This window comes from Macaca thibetana, chromosome 14 (genome assembly GCF_024542745.1).
Source record: "Macaca thibetana thibetana isolate TM-01 chromosome 14, ASM2454274v1, whole genome shotgun sequence".
Classification (NCBI taxonomy): domain Eukaryota; kingdom Metazoa; phylum Chordata; class Mammalia; order Primates; family Cercopithecidae; genus Macaca; species Macaca thibetana.
This window is the reverse complement of record NC_065591.1, coordinates 114,737,343-114,752,542: the sequence shown is the minus strand read 5'-3', so window position 1 is coordinate 114,752,542 and position 15,200 is coordinate 114,737,343. Positions and strand designations below refer to the sequence as shown.

The 15,200-nt window shown below is 43.1% G+C and overlaps 2 protein-coding genes across 2 annotated transcripts in view; both read left to right on the top strand.

Annotated features, from left to right (window-relative positions):
• Positions 1–13,469, top strand: part of CLMP (CXADR like membrane protein) — a 124,797-nt gene extending 111,328 nt beyond the window's left edge. Inside the window, exons 6-7 of the mRNA XM_050755616.1 lie at positions 8,109–8,250; positions 9,529–13,469. Coding sequence (XP_050611573.1) covers positions 8,109–8,250; positions 9,529–9,829 — 443 coding nt within the window. The 3' untranslated portion in view covers positions 9,830–13,469. The remainder of the gene's footprint in view (positions 1–8,108; positions 8,251–9,528) is intronic.
• The window catches only part of HSPA8 (heat shock protein family A (Hsp70) member 8), a 75,379-nt gene that overhangs the window by 50,624 nt on the left and 9,555 nt on the right, over positions 1–15,200 (top strand). The gene's annotated exons all lie outside the window — the stretch shown is intronic.

Here is a 15,200-nt window from a genome sequence, read left to right as displayed (position 1 = left end):
CAAAACAAAACAAAAGAAAACACCAGTTGACTGTATTTACAAATATGTGAATTAACCAGCTCCCTAAAGAAATTCACTATATCTAGGAGAGTTATAAACACCATTCCTAAAAACAAAAACAAACAAAACCGCCAAGCTAGTTATATGCCACCTACGATTCTAGGCAAGCAGATAAGATTTCTCCTCTCCAGAGTATTCATGAGTCCATACATGCATGTGCACGTGCCCACACACGTGTGTACACGTGTTATAATCAAGCATTTGATTTGCCTCAAGTACAGATGAGAGATAGTAGCAGGTGACTCAAGACCTTTAGCTGTGGATTCAGATAACTGCCTGGATTTCAATCACAGCTATCACTAACTCTGTAGTACCTTAGGCATATTTTCCAATCTATAAAGGAGAATAATAGTTAACTATCTCATAGAGTTTTTCTTTTTCTTTTTTTTTTTCTGGAGACAGGGTCTTGCTCTGTCGCCCATGCTGGAGTGCAGTGGCGCAATCTTGGCTCACTGCAGCCTCTGCCTCCCGGGTTCAAGTGACTCTCCTGCCTCCACCTCCCGAGTAGCTGGAATTACAGGCACATGCCACCACACCTGGCTAATTTTTGTATTTTTGTAGAGACAGGGTTTCGCCATGTTGGCCAGGCTGGTCTCGAACTCCTGGACTTAGGCGATCCACCCTTCTTCACCTCCCAGAGTGCTGGGATTACAGGCATGCGCAATGGCACCTGGCCTCTTAGAGTTTTTCTGAAAAGTTAATAAATGAACACATTTATTTACAACTGCCTAAGAACAGAGCTTGACATACAGTGGGTATTTGATAACATTAGCTATTATTATTATTTCTCCTTAATCAATGTAGTAACTTTAGACTTCTGAACAGAATCCTACAGCCACAAGCCATGCTTGCAGTGTTAACATTTATTTGGCGCAATAAATAGTATGCCAGGCTTATAATCTAGAGATTGAGTCTTGAAAAAAGACAGGATAAACCAAGTTGAAAGATAAAAGGAGGCAGGGCGTGGGTATTAATCTTTGTTAAATTGTCTTCATAACATCTTTGTTAAATTGTCTCTAATTTCTCAAATGCTCTTTGGACCACTTTTAAAATTTTCCTAGCCTCCACCCTCTTTTTTTTTTTTTTTGAGACGGAGTCTCACTCTGTCACCCAGGCTGGAATGCAATGGCGTGGTATTGGCTCACTGCCACCTCCACCTCCCAGGTTCAAGCGATTCTCCAGCTTCAGCCTCCCGAGTAGCTGGGACTACAGGCACATGCCACCACACCTGGCTAATTCTTGTATTTTTAGTAGAGACGGGGTTTCACTATGTTGGCCAGGCTGGTCTTGAACTACTGACCTCGTGAGTCACCTACCTCGGCCTCCCAAAGTGCTGGGATTACAGGCATGAGACACTACACCCAGCACCCCCTTATTAATAAATTAAATAAAACCTTTGTCAGAATCAATATTTTACTGTTTTCAAAGTTATAATTCAACATTCTGTGCCCATTTTGGTTTAGCTGTTTTTTCAATGATTTGAAAGAGTTCTTTATTATGTATTTATATACTCTGCTTATTAGATTTTGCACTCTGGTGGTTTAAAAAATATATCTATGTAATTATTTGCTACTTCTCCCTTCAAGAGGTATACCTTTGTCCAGGTGCAGTGGCTCACACCTGTAATCCCAACACTTTCGGAGGCCAAGGTGGGCAGATAACTTGAAGTCAGGAGTTCGAGACCAGGCTGACCAACATGGTGAAACCCCATCTCTACTAAAAACAGAAGATTAGCTGGGCGTGGTGGCACATGCCTGTAATCCCAGCTACTTGGGAGGCTGAGGCAGGAGAATCGCTTGAACCCAGGAGGTGGAGGTTGCAGTGAGCCTAGATTGCACCGCTGCACTCCAGGCTGGGCCACAAGAGCGAAACTCCATCTCCAAAAAAAAAAAAAAAAAAAAAAAGAGGTACACCTTCATTCTCCCCTTGAGTATGATCTGAACTTAGTGACGCATTTCTGATGAATATAATACAGCAGAAGTGATGGTATGCTGCATCTGCAAAAGCACTGCAGCTCGCTTTCTTAGATGTTAGATCTCTTAGATCTCAGATCACTCAGATCCTCTCCTAGATCACTCACTTTATGGGAAGCCAGCTGCTTTAAGAGCCTTACATAGAGGCCCACTTTTTTTGTTTTGTTGTTTTGTTTTGTTTTTTTCAGACGGAGTCTCACTCTTTCACCCAGGCTGGAGTGCAGTGGCGCGATCTCGGCTCACTGCAAGCTCCGCCTCCTGGGTTCACACCATTCTCCTGCCTCAGCCTCCCGAGTAGCTGGGACTACAGGCACCCACCACCACGCCTGGCTAATTTTTTGTATTTTTAGTAGAGACGGGGTTTCACCATGTTAGCCAGGATAGTCTGGATCTCCTGACCCTGTGATCCGCCCGCCTCAGCCTCCCAAAGTGCTGGGATTACAGGTGTGAGCCACCGCGCCCAGCCAGAGGCCCATGTTTTATGTTTTATTTTAAGCAAGGAAACTGAGGCCTCCAGCCAACAGCCATGGGAATGAGCCAATTCAGAGGCAGGTCATCCAACACCAGTCAAGCCTAGGAACAGGGCTTGACACATTGTGGGTGTTCAGTAACACTAGCTATTATTATTATTAACAGCTTGCTGGATTAGACATCGAGCTACAAAGTTGCAGACTATAATTCCTGAGGTCATCTGTTTAACTGGTAGAGAAATTATTTCCATCTCTACTAGACAGAGATCTACAAGTTGCCCTTACAGAGTTGTATATTACTAAGCTCTGTACTTCTTTTGTCTATTTCCAAGTTTCAGATAACTTTTCTTAAAAACACAACAGTCAGGCCAGGCGTGATGGCTCACACCTGTAATCCCAGCACTTTGGCGGGTCGAGGCGGGTGGATCATGAGGTCAGGAGTTCAAGACCAGCCTGGCCAGCATGGTGAAACCCCATCTTTACTAAAAATACAAAAAATTAGCTGGGCATGGTGGCGTGCGCCTGTAATCCCAGCTACTCGGGAGGCTGAGGTAGGAGAATCACTTGACCCCAAGAGGCAGAGGTTGCAATGAGCTGAGATCAGGCCCCTGCACTCCAGCCTAGGTGACAGAGAGAGACTCCGTCTCAAAAACAAAACAAAAAAAAAGTAACACGCAGTTTTCAGGAAAAGAAATAAAAAATGGTCAATAAACATAAATAAAGAGGCCCCCCAAAATCCTTTTTTTCCCCACTAGGTTGAGAAAAAAAATCACCCTTTTAATTTTGTTTTTTTTTGTTTTTTTTTTTTTTGAGACGGAGTCTCGCTGTGTCTCCCAGGCTGGAGTGCAGTGGCGTGATCTCGGCTCACTGCAAGCTCCGCCTCCCGGGTTCACGCCATTCTCCCGCCTCAGCCTCCCAAGTAGCTGAGACTACAGGCGCCCGCCACCACGCCCGGCTAGTTTTTTGTATTTTTAGTAGAGACGGGGTTTCACCATGTTAGCCAGGATAGTCTCGATCTCCTGACCTCGTGATCCACCCGCCTCGGCCTCCCAAAGTGCTGGGATTACAGGCTTGAGCCACCGCGCCCAGCCCACCCTTTTAATTTTAAGCTATCAGTTTAGTAAATATAAAAACTGTAGAATCGATATTAGAAAGGTTATGAGGAAACATGTTCTTTTACATTTTTGACTAACATTGGGAGCACAATTTAGCTTTATCTCTAGATTTCTGAGGGGTAAAATACATTAAAGTAAAACTTATACAAAGGAGGAGGATAAGAGTACAACTTGATAGATTTTTTTTCCTTTTTTTTTTTGAGATGGGAGTTTCGCTCTTGTTGCCCAGGCTGGAGTGCAATGGCACAATCTGGGCTCACCGCAACCTTCACCTTCCAGGTTCAAGTGATTCTTCTGCCTCAGCCTTCCGAGTAGTGCTTGCGCCACTACGCCCAGCTAATTTTGTATTTTTAGTAGAGATGGGGTTTTTCCATGTTGGTCAGGCTGGTCTTGAACTCCTGACCTCAGGTGATCTGCCCACCTCAGCCTCCCAAAGTGCGGGGATTACAGGTGTGAGCCATAGCGCCCAGCCGGTAACTTGATAGATTTTCAAAAGCGAAGGTAACTGTGTAACCAGTATCATGATTAAGAACCTGTTTCTGGCCAGGCACGGTGGCTCATGCCTGTAATCCCAGCACTCTGGGAGGCCAAGCTGGGCGCATCACATGAGGTCAGGAGTTTGAGACCACCCTGACCAACATGCCAAAACCCCAGCTCTACTAAAAATACAAAACTTAGCCGGGCAAGGTGGTGCACACCTGTAATCCCAGCTACTCGGGAGGCTGAGGTAGGAAAATCACTTGAATCTGGGAGACAGAAGTTGCAGTGAGCCGAGATTGTGCCACTGCATTCCAGCCTGGGCAACAGAGTGAGACTCTGCCTCAAAAAAAAAGAACCTGTTTCTAACTCCTGCTACCTCTCCATAATCCAGGTTTCTAACTTTATGGATTACTTTTCCTATCTCAAAACTTTAAATAAATGGAATCATTCCATTGTGTCTGGTTTCTTTCATTCCCTATTATATTTTTGAGACTCATCATTGTTGTTGCCTATAGCTACAGTATGTTATTTTTCATTGTTTTAGGGTATTTCATTGTATAACTATACAATTAGTCATTCATTTTATTTCAGATGCAAAAGTGCATTCCATTTTATCCAGCAATATTTCTGTGAATTTATCTTTTAGATACATGCCCCAAGTGTCCAAATACATATGGAAAATAATGATATATATATTTTTTCTTTTTTTTTTTTTGAGACGGAGTTTCACTCTTGTTGCACAGGCTGGAGTGCAATGGTGCGATCTTGGCTCACTGCAACCTCCGCCTCCCAGGTTCAAGAGCTTCTCCTGCCTCAGCCTCCTGAGCAGCTGGGATTACAGGCCCGTGCCCCACGCCCAGCTGATTTTTGTATTTTCAGTAGAGACAGGGTCTTGCCATGTTGGCCAGGCTGGTCTTGAACTCCTGGCATCAAGTGATCCATCCGCCGCAGCTTCCCAAAGTGCTGGGATTACAGGCATGAGCCACAGCACCCAGAGATATATTATTTTCAATTGTGAAAAATTGAAAGCGACCTAAATTTCCATTAACAGATAATCCATCTAGATTATATGTCCTAGAGCTGGGGCAGTGGGGAAAACAGCATTCTCTATTTGAAATTACTCAGGTAAAATAACTCCATTCCTTTGAGACCTTAAATAAAAATATCCAAAGTCCAATTTCTTTAAAAAATAAAATTTTGGCTGGGCATGTGACTCACGACTGTAACTCCAACGTGCTTTGATGGAGGCGGGCGGACCACCTGAGGTCAGGAGTTTGAGACCAGCCTGACCAACATGGAGAAATCCCGTCTCTACTAAAAATACAAAATTAGCCAGGCATGGTGGCGCATGCCTGTAATCCCAGCTATTTGGAAGGCTGAGGCAGGAGAATCGCTTGAACCTGGGAGGCAGAGGTTGCGGCGAGCCAAGATCATGCCATTGCACTCCAGCCTGGGCAACAAGAGCGAAACTCCGCCTTAAAATTAAATAAATAATTATATCATTTTGTTTTAAAAAGAATAAATAGGCTGGATGCAGCGGTTCACACATGAAATCCCAGCACTTTGGGAGGCCAAGGCAGGTGGATCACCTGAGGTTAGGAGTTTGAAACCAGCCTGGCTGACATGGTGAAACCCTGTCTCTACTAAAAGTATAATAATTAGCTGGCCATGGTGGTGCACGCCTGTAATCCCAGCTACTCAGGAAACTGAGGCAGGAAAATCACTTGAATCCGGGATGCGGAACTTGCAGTGAGCCGAGATCGCGCCACTGCACTCTAGCCTGGGCAACAAGAGTGAAACTCCGTTTCAAAAAAAAAAAAAAAAAAAGAATAAATAGCAAATTCTGTTGGTTATACTTCCAAAATATAGGCAACATCCATGTACTTGTTTCTATATACGTTACTTTCATCCTAGCCTAAGCCATCATCATCTTTAGCCTGCACTATTATAAGCCTCCTAGCCAATGTCCCTGCTTTCTTTCCTACTTCTCCACTATTTATTTTCCCTAGAGCAGCCATGGTGTACTGTCTCAGATACAATTTGGATTGTGTTACTCTTTTATTCCTCACACATTAAAATCTTTGCCATGGCCTATGTGGGCTGGTCCTTTCCTGTCTCTGTGACCTCATCTCCCTCTACTCTTCCTTGCTCACTATGCTCCAGACCCACTCACATTAATTGTACTTGTTATTTTCTGCCTGGAATGAGCTGTCCCTGGATAATCACAAGATCACCCATTATATCATGTATGCCACAACTCAAATGTCACCTCCTCAAAGTCTTGATTATCCAAACTTAAGTGGTATCCCTCCATAACCCCTCTAAAATTCACTCATCCGATTTTGCCTTCATGGAATTTATCCATTATCTGAAATTATCTTTATTTACTTGTTTATCTGTTTTCCCCTTCTGGAATGAAAACTCCACAAACGCAAAAAGTTGCCGGTCTTCAACAATGCCTACAACTGTGCCTGGCTCAGGGTAGGCACTGAAATAAATATTTGGTATATGAAAGAGTATTACTAAACTACAAATCGTATTTACCTTAACTTCTGAAATTCTAGGATCCAATGTCAAATTCCACAGAGTCTAACATTATAGGTTATATTCCTTTTTTAAAAATCAACTTTTATTCTACTCAAAAAAAATTTTTTTTTTTTTGAGACAGAGTCTTGCTGGAGTACAGTAGCATGATTTCAGCTCACTACCACCTCTGCCTCCCAGGTTCAAGCGATTCTTCTGCCTCAGCCTCCCGAGTAGCTGGGATTATAGGCTTGTGCCACGATGCCCAAATAATTTTTGTATTTTTAGTAGAGACGCGGTTTTGCCGTGTTGGCCAGGCCAGTCTCGAACTCCTGACCTCAAGTGATCCGCCCACATCAGCCTCCCGAAGTGCTGGGATTACAGGCGTGAGGCACTGTGCCTGGCCAAAAAATTTTTCTTACATTCCCTTTTATATGACTGGTGGGAGAAAACAGGGTAAGTCGGCAGAGCCAGAGGAATGCCCAAATGCTATCCTATTAAGGCTGACAAATCTTCAGACATGATACGATTACTCTCCTAGCCCAGTTTTATCATCTGAACCCACCCAGACTTACTCACTAAAGCATGGCCACTTGGTCGGGCACGCTGGCTCACTCCTGTAATCCCAACACTTTGGGAGGCCAGAGGCGGGCGGATCACGAGGTCAGGAGACCGAGACCAACTTGGCTAACACGGTGAAACCCCATCTCTACCAAAAATAGAAAAAAATTAGCCGGGCGTGGTGGTGGGCGCCTGTAGTCCCAGCTACTTGGGAGGTTGAGGCAGGAGAATGGAGTGAGCCTGGAAGCGGAGCTTGTAGTGCGCTGAGATCGAGTCACTCACTTCAGCCTGGGGGACAGAGTGAGGCTCCGTCTCAAAAAACAAACAAACAAAAAACAAACAAAAAAACAAAACAAAAAAAAACCTGGTCACTTGCTGGCGAAGTCTGTGTGATTCAGTAACTACAACAGCAAATATATCAAGAGGGCTGGTCATACAATAATAGAGGGTAATGCAGTACTATTCAGGAAGATAAAGACCTGGAGGCCGGCGCGGTGGCTCACGCCTGTAATCTCAGCACTTTGGGAGGCTGAGGCGGGCAGATCACCTGAGGTCGGGAGTTTGCGACCAGCCTGACCAACATAGAGAAACATCGTCTCTACTAAAAATACAAAACTAGCCAGGTGGTGCATGCCTGTAATCCCAGCTACTCAAGAGGTTGAGGCAGGAGAATCACTTGAATCTAGGAGGTGGAGGTTGCGGTGAGCCGAGATCGCGCCAAGCCACGATAGTGCCATTGCATCCCAGCCTGGGCAACAAGACCAAAACTCTGTCTCAGAAAAAAAAAAAAAAAAAAGACCTGGAAATACTCATTCTGTCCAGAGCTTATGTTTTTTTTTTTTTTTTTTTTTTTTTTTTTTTTTTGAGTTCATGTATTTCCTAGCTTATGTTTGGTTTTACTTGTGCTTTTGCTTCTGAGAAAATAGATGTACAAAGCATCGGCATGGTTGCAGGAGCAGTGACAGGCATAGTGGCTGGAGCCCTGCTGATTTTCCTCTTGGTGTGGCTGCTAATCCGAAGGAAAGACAAAGAAAGATATGAGGAAGAAGAGAGACCTAATGAAATTCGGTAAACTTCTCAAATCCCTACTTTTACGGGGCTTCTGTTTTAGGGCCAGCACTATAGTGACCAGTCAACATAAATGTTCCCAGTTTTCTCTTAACCATAAATCTGTTAAAAGGATTATCCTGGTAGGTAAGAAGTTCCAGTCTAGGGACAGAATGTATGGTTTACCTGGACTTTGTTGTGAAACTGTCTTACCCTCAACAAACACTTAAAAGTTAAATTAGGCTGGGCGTGCGTGGTAGCTCATGCCTGTAATCCCAGCAATTTGGGAGGCCGAGGCGGGAGGATTATTTGAGGCCAGGAGTTTGAAACCAGCCTGGTCAACATAGACTCCATCTTTACAAAAGAAAAAAAAAAAAAAAAAGGCCAGGCGTAGTGGCTCACGGCTGTAATCCCAGCACTTTGGGAAGCTGAGGCGGGTGGATCACGAGGTCACGAGATCGAGACCATCCTGGCTAACAGGGTGAAACCCCGTCTCTACTAAAAATACAAAAAATTAGCCGGGCGTGGTGGTGGGCTCCTGTAGTCCCAGCTACTCGGGAGGCTGAGGCAGGAGAATGGCATGAACTTGGGAGGCAGAGCTTGCAGTGAGCTGAGATCACGCCACTGCACTCTAGCCTGGGCTAAAAAAAGCAAGATTCCATCTCAAAAACATAAAAAATAATAATAATAAAATAACCAGGCATGGTGGCCCATGCCTGTGGTCCCAGCTACTCGAGAGGCTGAGACAGGAGGATGACTTTAGCCCAGGAGTTTGAGGGCACAGTGAGCCATGATTGCACCTCTGTACTCCAGCCTGGGTGACAAAGCGAGAGCATGTCTCAGAGAAAAAAAAAAAACAAAAGTATGTGTGTGTATATATATGTGTGTGTATATATATATATACACACACATAAAACAGTTCAACTTACTTTACTTCTGATTCACTTCTACTCATAATGGGCATACAATGAAGAATGGGCATACCTATCCTATAGGCCATGAAAGGGTTTATACAGACAAACCGTGAATCAGAAGGAGTGCTGTCTAGACCATCTCAATGGTAAGATCCTATCCTCCCAGTATAATAGAGTTGACCTGTAGGCTAACAAGATATACACTTGCGTGAGCCAAGCATTAAGTCTTAAGATACGAGGAAGTATCTATGTCTCTAAATGGTTGCCTTCTGATGGTATTATCTGAGGTTTACAGCTTAGGAAACCTCAGAAGGAAGCAATCATAGTGGAAGCAATCACAGATCTGCCAGTGTTAAAGTTTATCTTTGCTGTTTTTTCTCTTCAGAGAAGATGCTGAAGCTCCGAAAGCCCGTCTTGTGAAACCCAGCTCCTCTTCCTCAGGCTCTCGGAGCTCACGCTCTGGTTCTTCCTCCACTCGCTCCACAGCAAATAGTGCCTCACGCAGCCAGCGGACACTGTCAACTGATGCAGCACCCCAGCCAGGGCTGGCCACCCAGGCATACAGCCTAGTGGGGCCAGAGGTGAGAGGTTCTGAACCAAAGAAAGTCCACCATACTACCATGACCAAAGCAGAAACCACACCCAGCATGATCCCCAGCCAGAGCAGAGCCTTCCAAACGGTCTGAATTAGAATGGACTTGACTCCCACACTTTCCTAGGAGTCAGGGTCTCTAGACTCTTCTCGTCTTTGGAGCTCAAGTCACCAGCCACACCCCTCGAACCAGATGAGAGGTCATTTAAGTAGCAGTGAGCATTGCACAGAAGAGATTCAGATAAGCACTTTTCTTATATGATACCAAACAAGCAAAAGGATGTAAGCTGATTCATCTCCAAAAAGGCATCTCATTGTGCCTTTAGACCAGAGTAAGGGAAAGCAGGAGTCCAAATCTATTTGTTGACCAGGACCTGTGGTGAGAAGGTTGGGGAAAGGTGAGGTGAATATACCTAAAACTTTTCACGTGGGATATTTTGTATCAGTGCTTTGATTCACAACTTTCAAGAGGAAATGGGAGGCTGTTTGTAAATTTTCTATGCATTTCTGCAAACTTACTGGATTACTGCAATTATTCAGACAGTCAAGCAGAACCCACAGCCTTATTACACCTGTCTGCACCATGTACTGAACTAACCACTTCTAAGAAACTCCAAAAAAGGAAACATGTGTCTTCCATTCTGACTTAACTTCATTTGTCCTAAAGTTCGGATATTAATTTCAAGGGGAGTTGTAATAGTGGGAGATGGAGAAGAGTGAATGAGTTTCTCCCACTCTATACTAATCTCACTACTTGTATTGAGCCCAAAATAACCGAAAGGAGACGAAAATTTATGACAAAGGATTGTGAAGAGCTTTCCATCTTCAAGATGTTATGAGGATTGGTGACAAACATTAGAAATATATAATGGAGCAACTGTGGATTTTCCGTCAAATCAAATGCCTCTAAGGACTTTCCTGCTAGATATTTCTGGAAGGAGAAAATACAACATGTCATTTATCAACGTCCTTAGAAAAGATTCTTCCAGAGAAAAAGGGATCTAGGAATGCTGAAAGAGTAACCAACATACCATTATAGTCTATTCTTTCTGAGAACATGTGAAACCAGAATTGCAAGACTGGGTGGACTAGAAAGGGAGATTAGATCAAACTTATCTTAATATGTCAAGGAAGGTAGCTGGGCATGGTGCCAGGCACCTGTAGGAAAATCCAGCAGGTGGAGGTTGCAGTGAGACAAGATTGTGCCATTGCACTCCAGCCTGGGTGACAGAGTGAGACTCCATCTCCAAAAAAAAAAAAAAAAAAAAAGTCAAGGAAGGATAAAAGGAAGTTCAGTATTGTACCACACTTGGAACTTCCTCTATTTCTTCCATTTTAGAAGGATGTGAACCTGGAACTTTTGATGATTCTAAGCCTTAAATTATCAAAAAGATCAGGGATTGCCAATGCTTCTAATGGCACTGCAAGTATATATCATAATCATTCCCTCCTAAAAGTGATAAATGAGAGAAATTCAGTATTTTCCCAGGCTCAGCCTCCAGAAGTCTAGCTCTGGGCTGGAAGAAAAGGGAACTAATATTTAGGGAAGAGATGAGAATAATTAGTGGGTGGCAGGAGAGGGCAGCGCTAGTGCCTGCCAACATTTTAGTTGTCAGTATCTTGGAAAGAATTAGCAAAAATAATTCACCAGGACAGCTGCTCAAGAGATGATGAATGGGAGAAGAAAAATGTTTGAGAAATAAAGAAAACAGCAGCCTCCAATACAGTAACTTGCCTTTTTAATAGTTTTGACTACCCTTGATACCTATAGCACAAATGCTGGACCTGAATCAGCCCTTCAAGGACCCTAGCACAAATGTCAACTGATCACCACTGGGAGAGTAGAAAACTTTTTTTTTTTTTGAGACGAAGTGTCACTCTGTCGCCCAGGCTGAAGTGCAGTGACACCATCTCCGCTTACTACAGCCTCTGCCTCTCGGGTTCAAGCAATTCTCCTGGCTGGTCCTCCCGAGTAGCTGGGATTACAGGTGCCTGCCATCACACCCAGCTAATTTTTGTAGTTCTAGTAGAGACAGGGTTTCTCCATGTTGGCCAGGCTGGTCTTAAGCTCCTGACCTCAAGTGACCTGCCCACCCTTGGCCTCCCAAAGAGCTGGGATTACAGGTGTGAGCCACTGCACCTGGCCCAGAATACTTTTTTTTTTTTTTGAGATGGAGTCTTGCTCTCATCATGCAGGCTGAAGTGCAGTGGCGCATCTCAGCTCACTGTGACCTCCACCTTCCGGGTTCAAGCGATTCTCCTTCCTCAGCCCCCCGAGTAGCTGGGATTATAGGCGTGCGCCACCACGTATGGCTAATTTTTGTATTTTTAGTAGAGATGGGGTTTCGCCATGCTGACCAGGCTGGTCTCAAACTCCTGACCTCAGGTGATCCACCCGCCTTGGCCTCACAAAGTGCTAGGATTACAGGTGTGAGCCACAGCGCCCAGCCCAGAATACTTTTTAAAAGAACAGCAGGTTAGAGGAAAGAAAAAAATTAATGCTGAATGTGGTGATGAAAGCATGTTTCTAAAATGGGAAGCTGATGCTTAAAGAGGAAAGGCTAATCTGAGATTTTGCCCCATTTCTCTGGTTTTTCACTCCTATATTTAATTCTCACAATCGTGTCATCACATAGTGCAAAAAACAAAATTCTTGTAAAGTCCCCAGGAGTCTATCCTTGGGTGAAAGTTTTAACCTGAGTGTCTTCCTCTAAAAAAGGTAGGAAATGAGACATTGAGGAATTAACATATAAATGTCTACTATGGGTTTAAGAGGACTGGCGTATTTGGAATGCTTCTTATACTAACACTGTCTCATTGTAAAATATAAAACCCCTCACTCTGACTACATTTTTATTCCTCTGGTAGTGTGGTATCCAGGCAACATATCACTTCTGCTATGTAATTCTGAGAATTCTCATTTCTAGAGTACCTGAGCCAAACAAATACACTATGGAGGCTGCAGCTGTATCATCACTAGCAATTTGCTCTTATCATTATTTACTACCTTTGAACCTAAGATTTCCTGCCTATGCTTTTGAAAGCAAAAATCAGTCTCCTTTGCATGAAAAAGAGCCTTAGATTTTTAAACGTTAATTACCAGAAAGCTAAAATACCAGTTGACTACCCAAATTATTTTGGAAATCTATCCATAATGGAAGTCTACAACAAACGAATAAAACAGATTACACTAAGAGCTGAGAAATTCAAAGGAATTGAAGATTCTGAGAGATAAACTGTTCAAGTCTTAGCAATGATATTGCACTTCTCTTTGACAGGTTCTGGGCTTAAGTTAGAGGCCCTACTGGTTCCAAACCATATTCCACTGATTTTGCAAGTAAAATAAATTTGATTCTGAAATAGGAAACAAACAAAAACAGGAGAAATAACTAAATAGTAGAAGAAAAATTGTAGGAAGAAGATGCAGATGGAATGATGTGGACGTTGAGTAACCATGTCAATAAAATATATAAACCAAACTTAAATTTGTGAAATAAGGAAGTTGGTACCTTTGTTGTTACAGTGTATAAAAACAATTTCAGAACTGCTGTTGCAAAAAGACATATATAGTTTTGCTTCCTTCTGGTGTTAAGCTGTTTATATTTCAGTTTCAGTTTTAACTTCTAAGTTGCCTTGTAATTGGGACTGTGTTTGAGCATCACAAAAACCAAATATTTATTATGGATGCATCTGTATCAGCAATTAAAAAATAAACAAGTAAAAGTGATACTGTAGGAGAAGCTGAAGCTCATATAACCTGGACTGGAAATTTGTTTATCAGCTTGCTGCCAACAGAAGAACAGAAGAACTCAGACTGAATATGATCTATTATTTATCAATTTCAGTCACAAATTTACCAAGTACTTTTTTCTCTCAAAAGGCAAGATGCTAGGTATAAGTTGCACAGGGGACACCAAGAGAGTTGCTGTCCTTAAGGACTTTATCAAAATTAATGAAATAATAATTACTAAGCAAGTATTTTGTGCCTAGGTGAAGTGCCAACAGAGATGCACACACTAAGGGGTTCAACTAAATCTGAAAAGTACACACTAAGAAATTCAAATACATCTGGAAAATGCTTCACAGAGGTCATTGTAAAATAACAGCGATAATAGTAATCATCACTTACTGAGCCACCGTGTGCTGGTCATGCTAAGTACATTATACATTTTGTCTCAATTTCATACTCACATCAACCCTATAAGGAAATATTTGTATTCACATTACACAAGTGAGAAATGTAAGGCTCAAAGAGGTTAAGTCAGTAGTAGAGCCAGGATTTATTTTTACTTTTATTTTTATTTTGAGAGTCTCACTCACTCGCCCAGGCTGGAGTGCAGTGGCATGATCTCAGTTCACTGCAAGCTCCGCCTCCCGAGTTCACGCCATTCTCCTGCCTCAGCCTCCCAAGTAGCTGAGACTACAGGTGCCCACCACCACACTCGGCTATTTTTTTGTATTTTTAGTAGAGACGGGGTTTTACCCTGTTAGCCAGGATGGTCTTGATTTCCTGACCTCATGATCTGGTTTGGGATTACAGGCGTGAGCCACCACGCCAGGCCCTAGAGCCAGGATTTAAACCCAGCCACTGTTAGTATACTCCATCAGAACTGACAGATCCTGATTAATCACCATCTTCCCACCTGAAATCCTCAAACCTTTACACTCAACTATAGGCTTTCTCTTCTCTTTGCTTTCTTCCTTGCCCTAAACCTTTTCACCATACTTGGGACACACTTAGCTCACTCACACAAGTCCAAATCCTTTAGTTTTCCCTTGTTCTGCAAAACAGGGTACAATTTCCAACTTTATAATTCCCTGATTTGTCTTCAAATGCTAATGATGGGCTTAGATCATGCAATTTTTGTTGACTGTTACGCACAGAGTATTTTGAGCACATCACGATTAAATCTGTCGAATCATCTGAGAGGCAAAAAGATAAGGTGCATTGAAACTATAAAATAATAGGTACAGTTGATTCTTCAAAGATGATACAGTCATATCAATTTATTTAAACTGTAGGCTGGGGGTCATGGCTCATGCCTGTAATTCCAGCACTTTGGGAGGCTGAGGTGAGTGGATCACTTGAGGTCAAGAGTTCAAGACCAGCCTGGTCAAGATGGTGAAACCCCCATCTCTACTAAAAATACAAAAATTAGCCAGGCGTGGTGGCATATGGAAGCAAATAATTGTAAACATAATTACTAAATATGGGGTCTTTCAACTGTATAGTTTTTTTTTTTTTTTTTTGAGACAGTCTCACTCTGCCGCCAGGCTGGAGTGCAGTGGTGTGATATCGGCTCACTGCAGCCTCCGCCTCCCAGGTTCAAGCGATTCTCCTGTCTCGGCCTCCCGAGTAGGTGGGACTAGAGGTGTGTGCCACCATACCCAGCTAATTTTTGTATTTTTAGTAGAGACAGGGTTTCAGCATGTTGGCCAGGATAGTCTCCATCTCTTGACCTCGT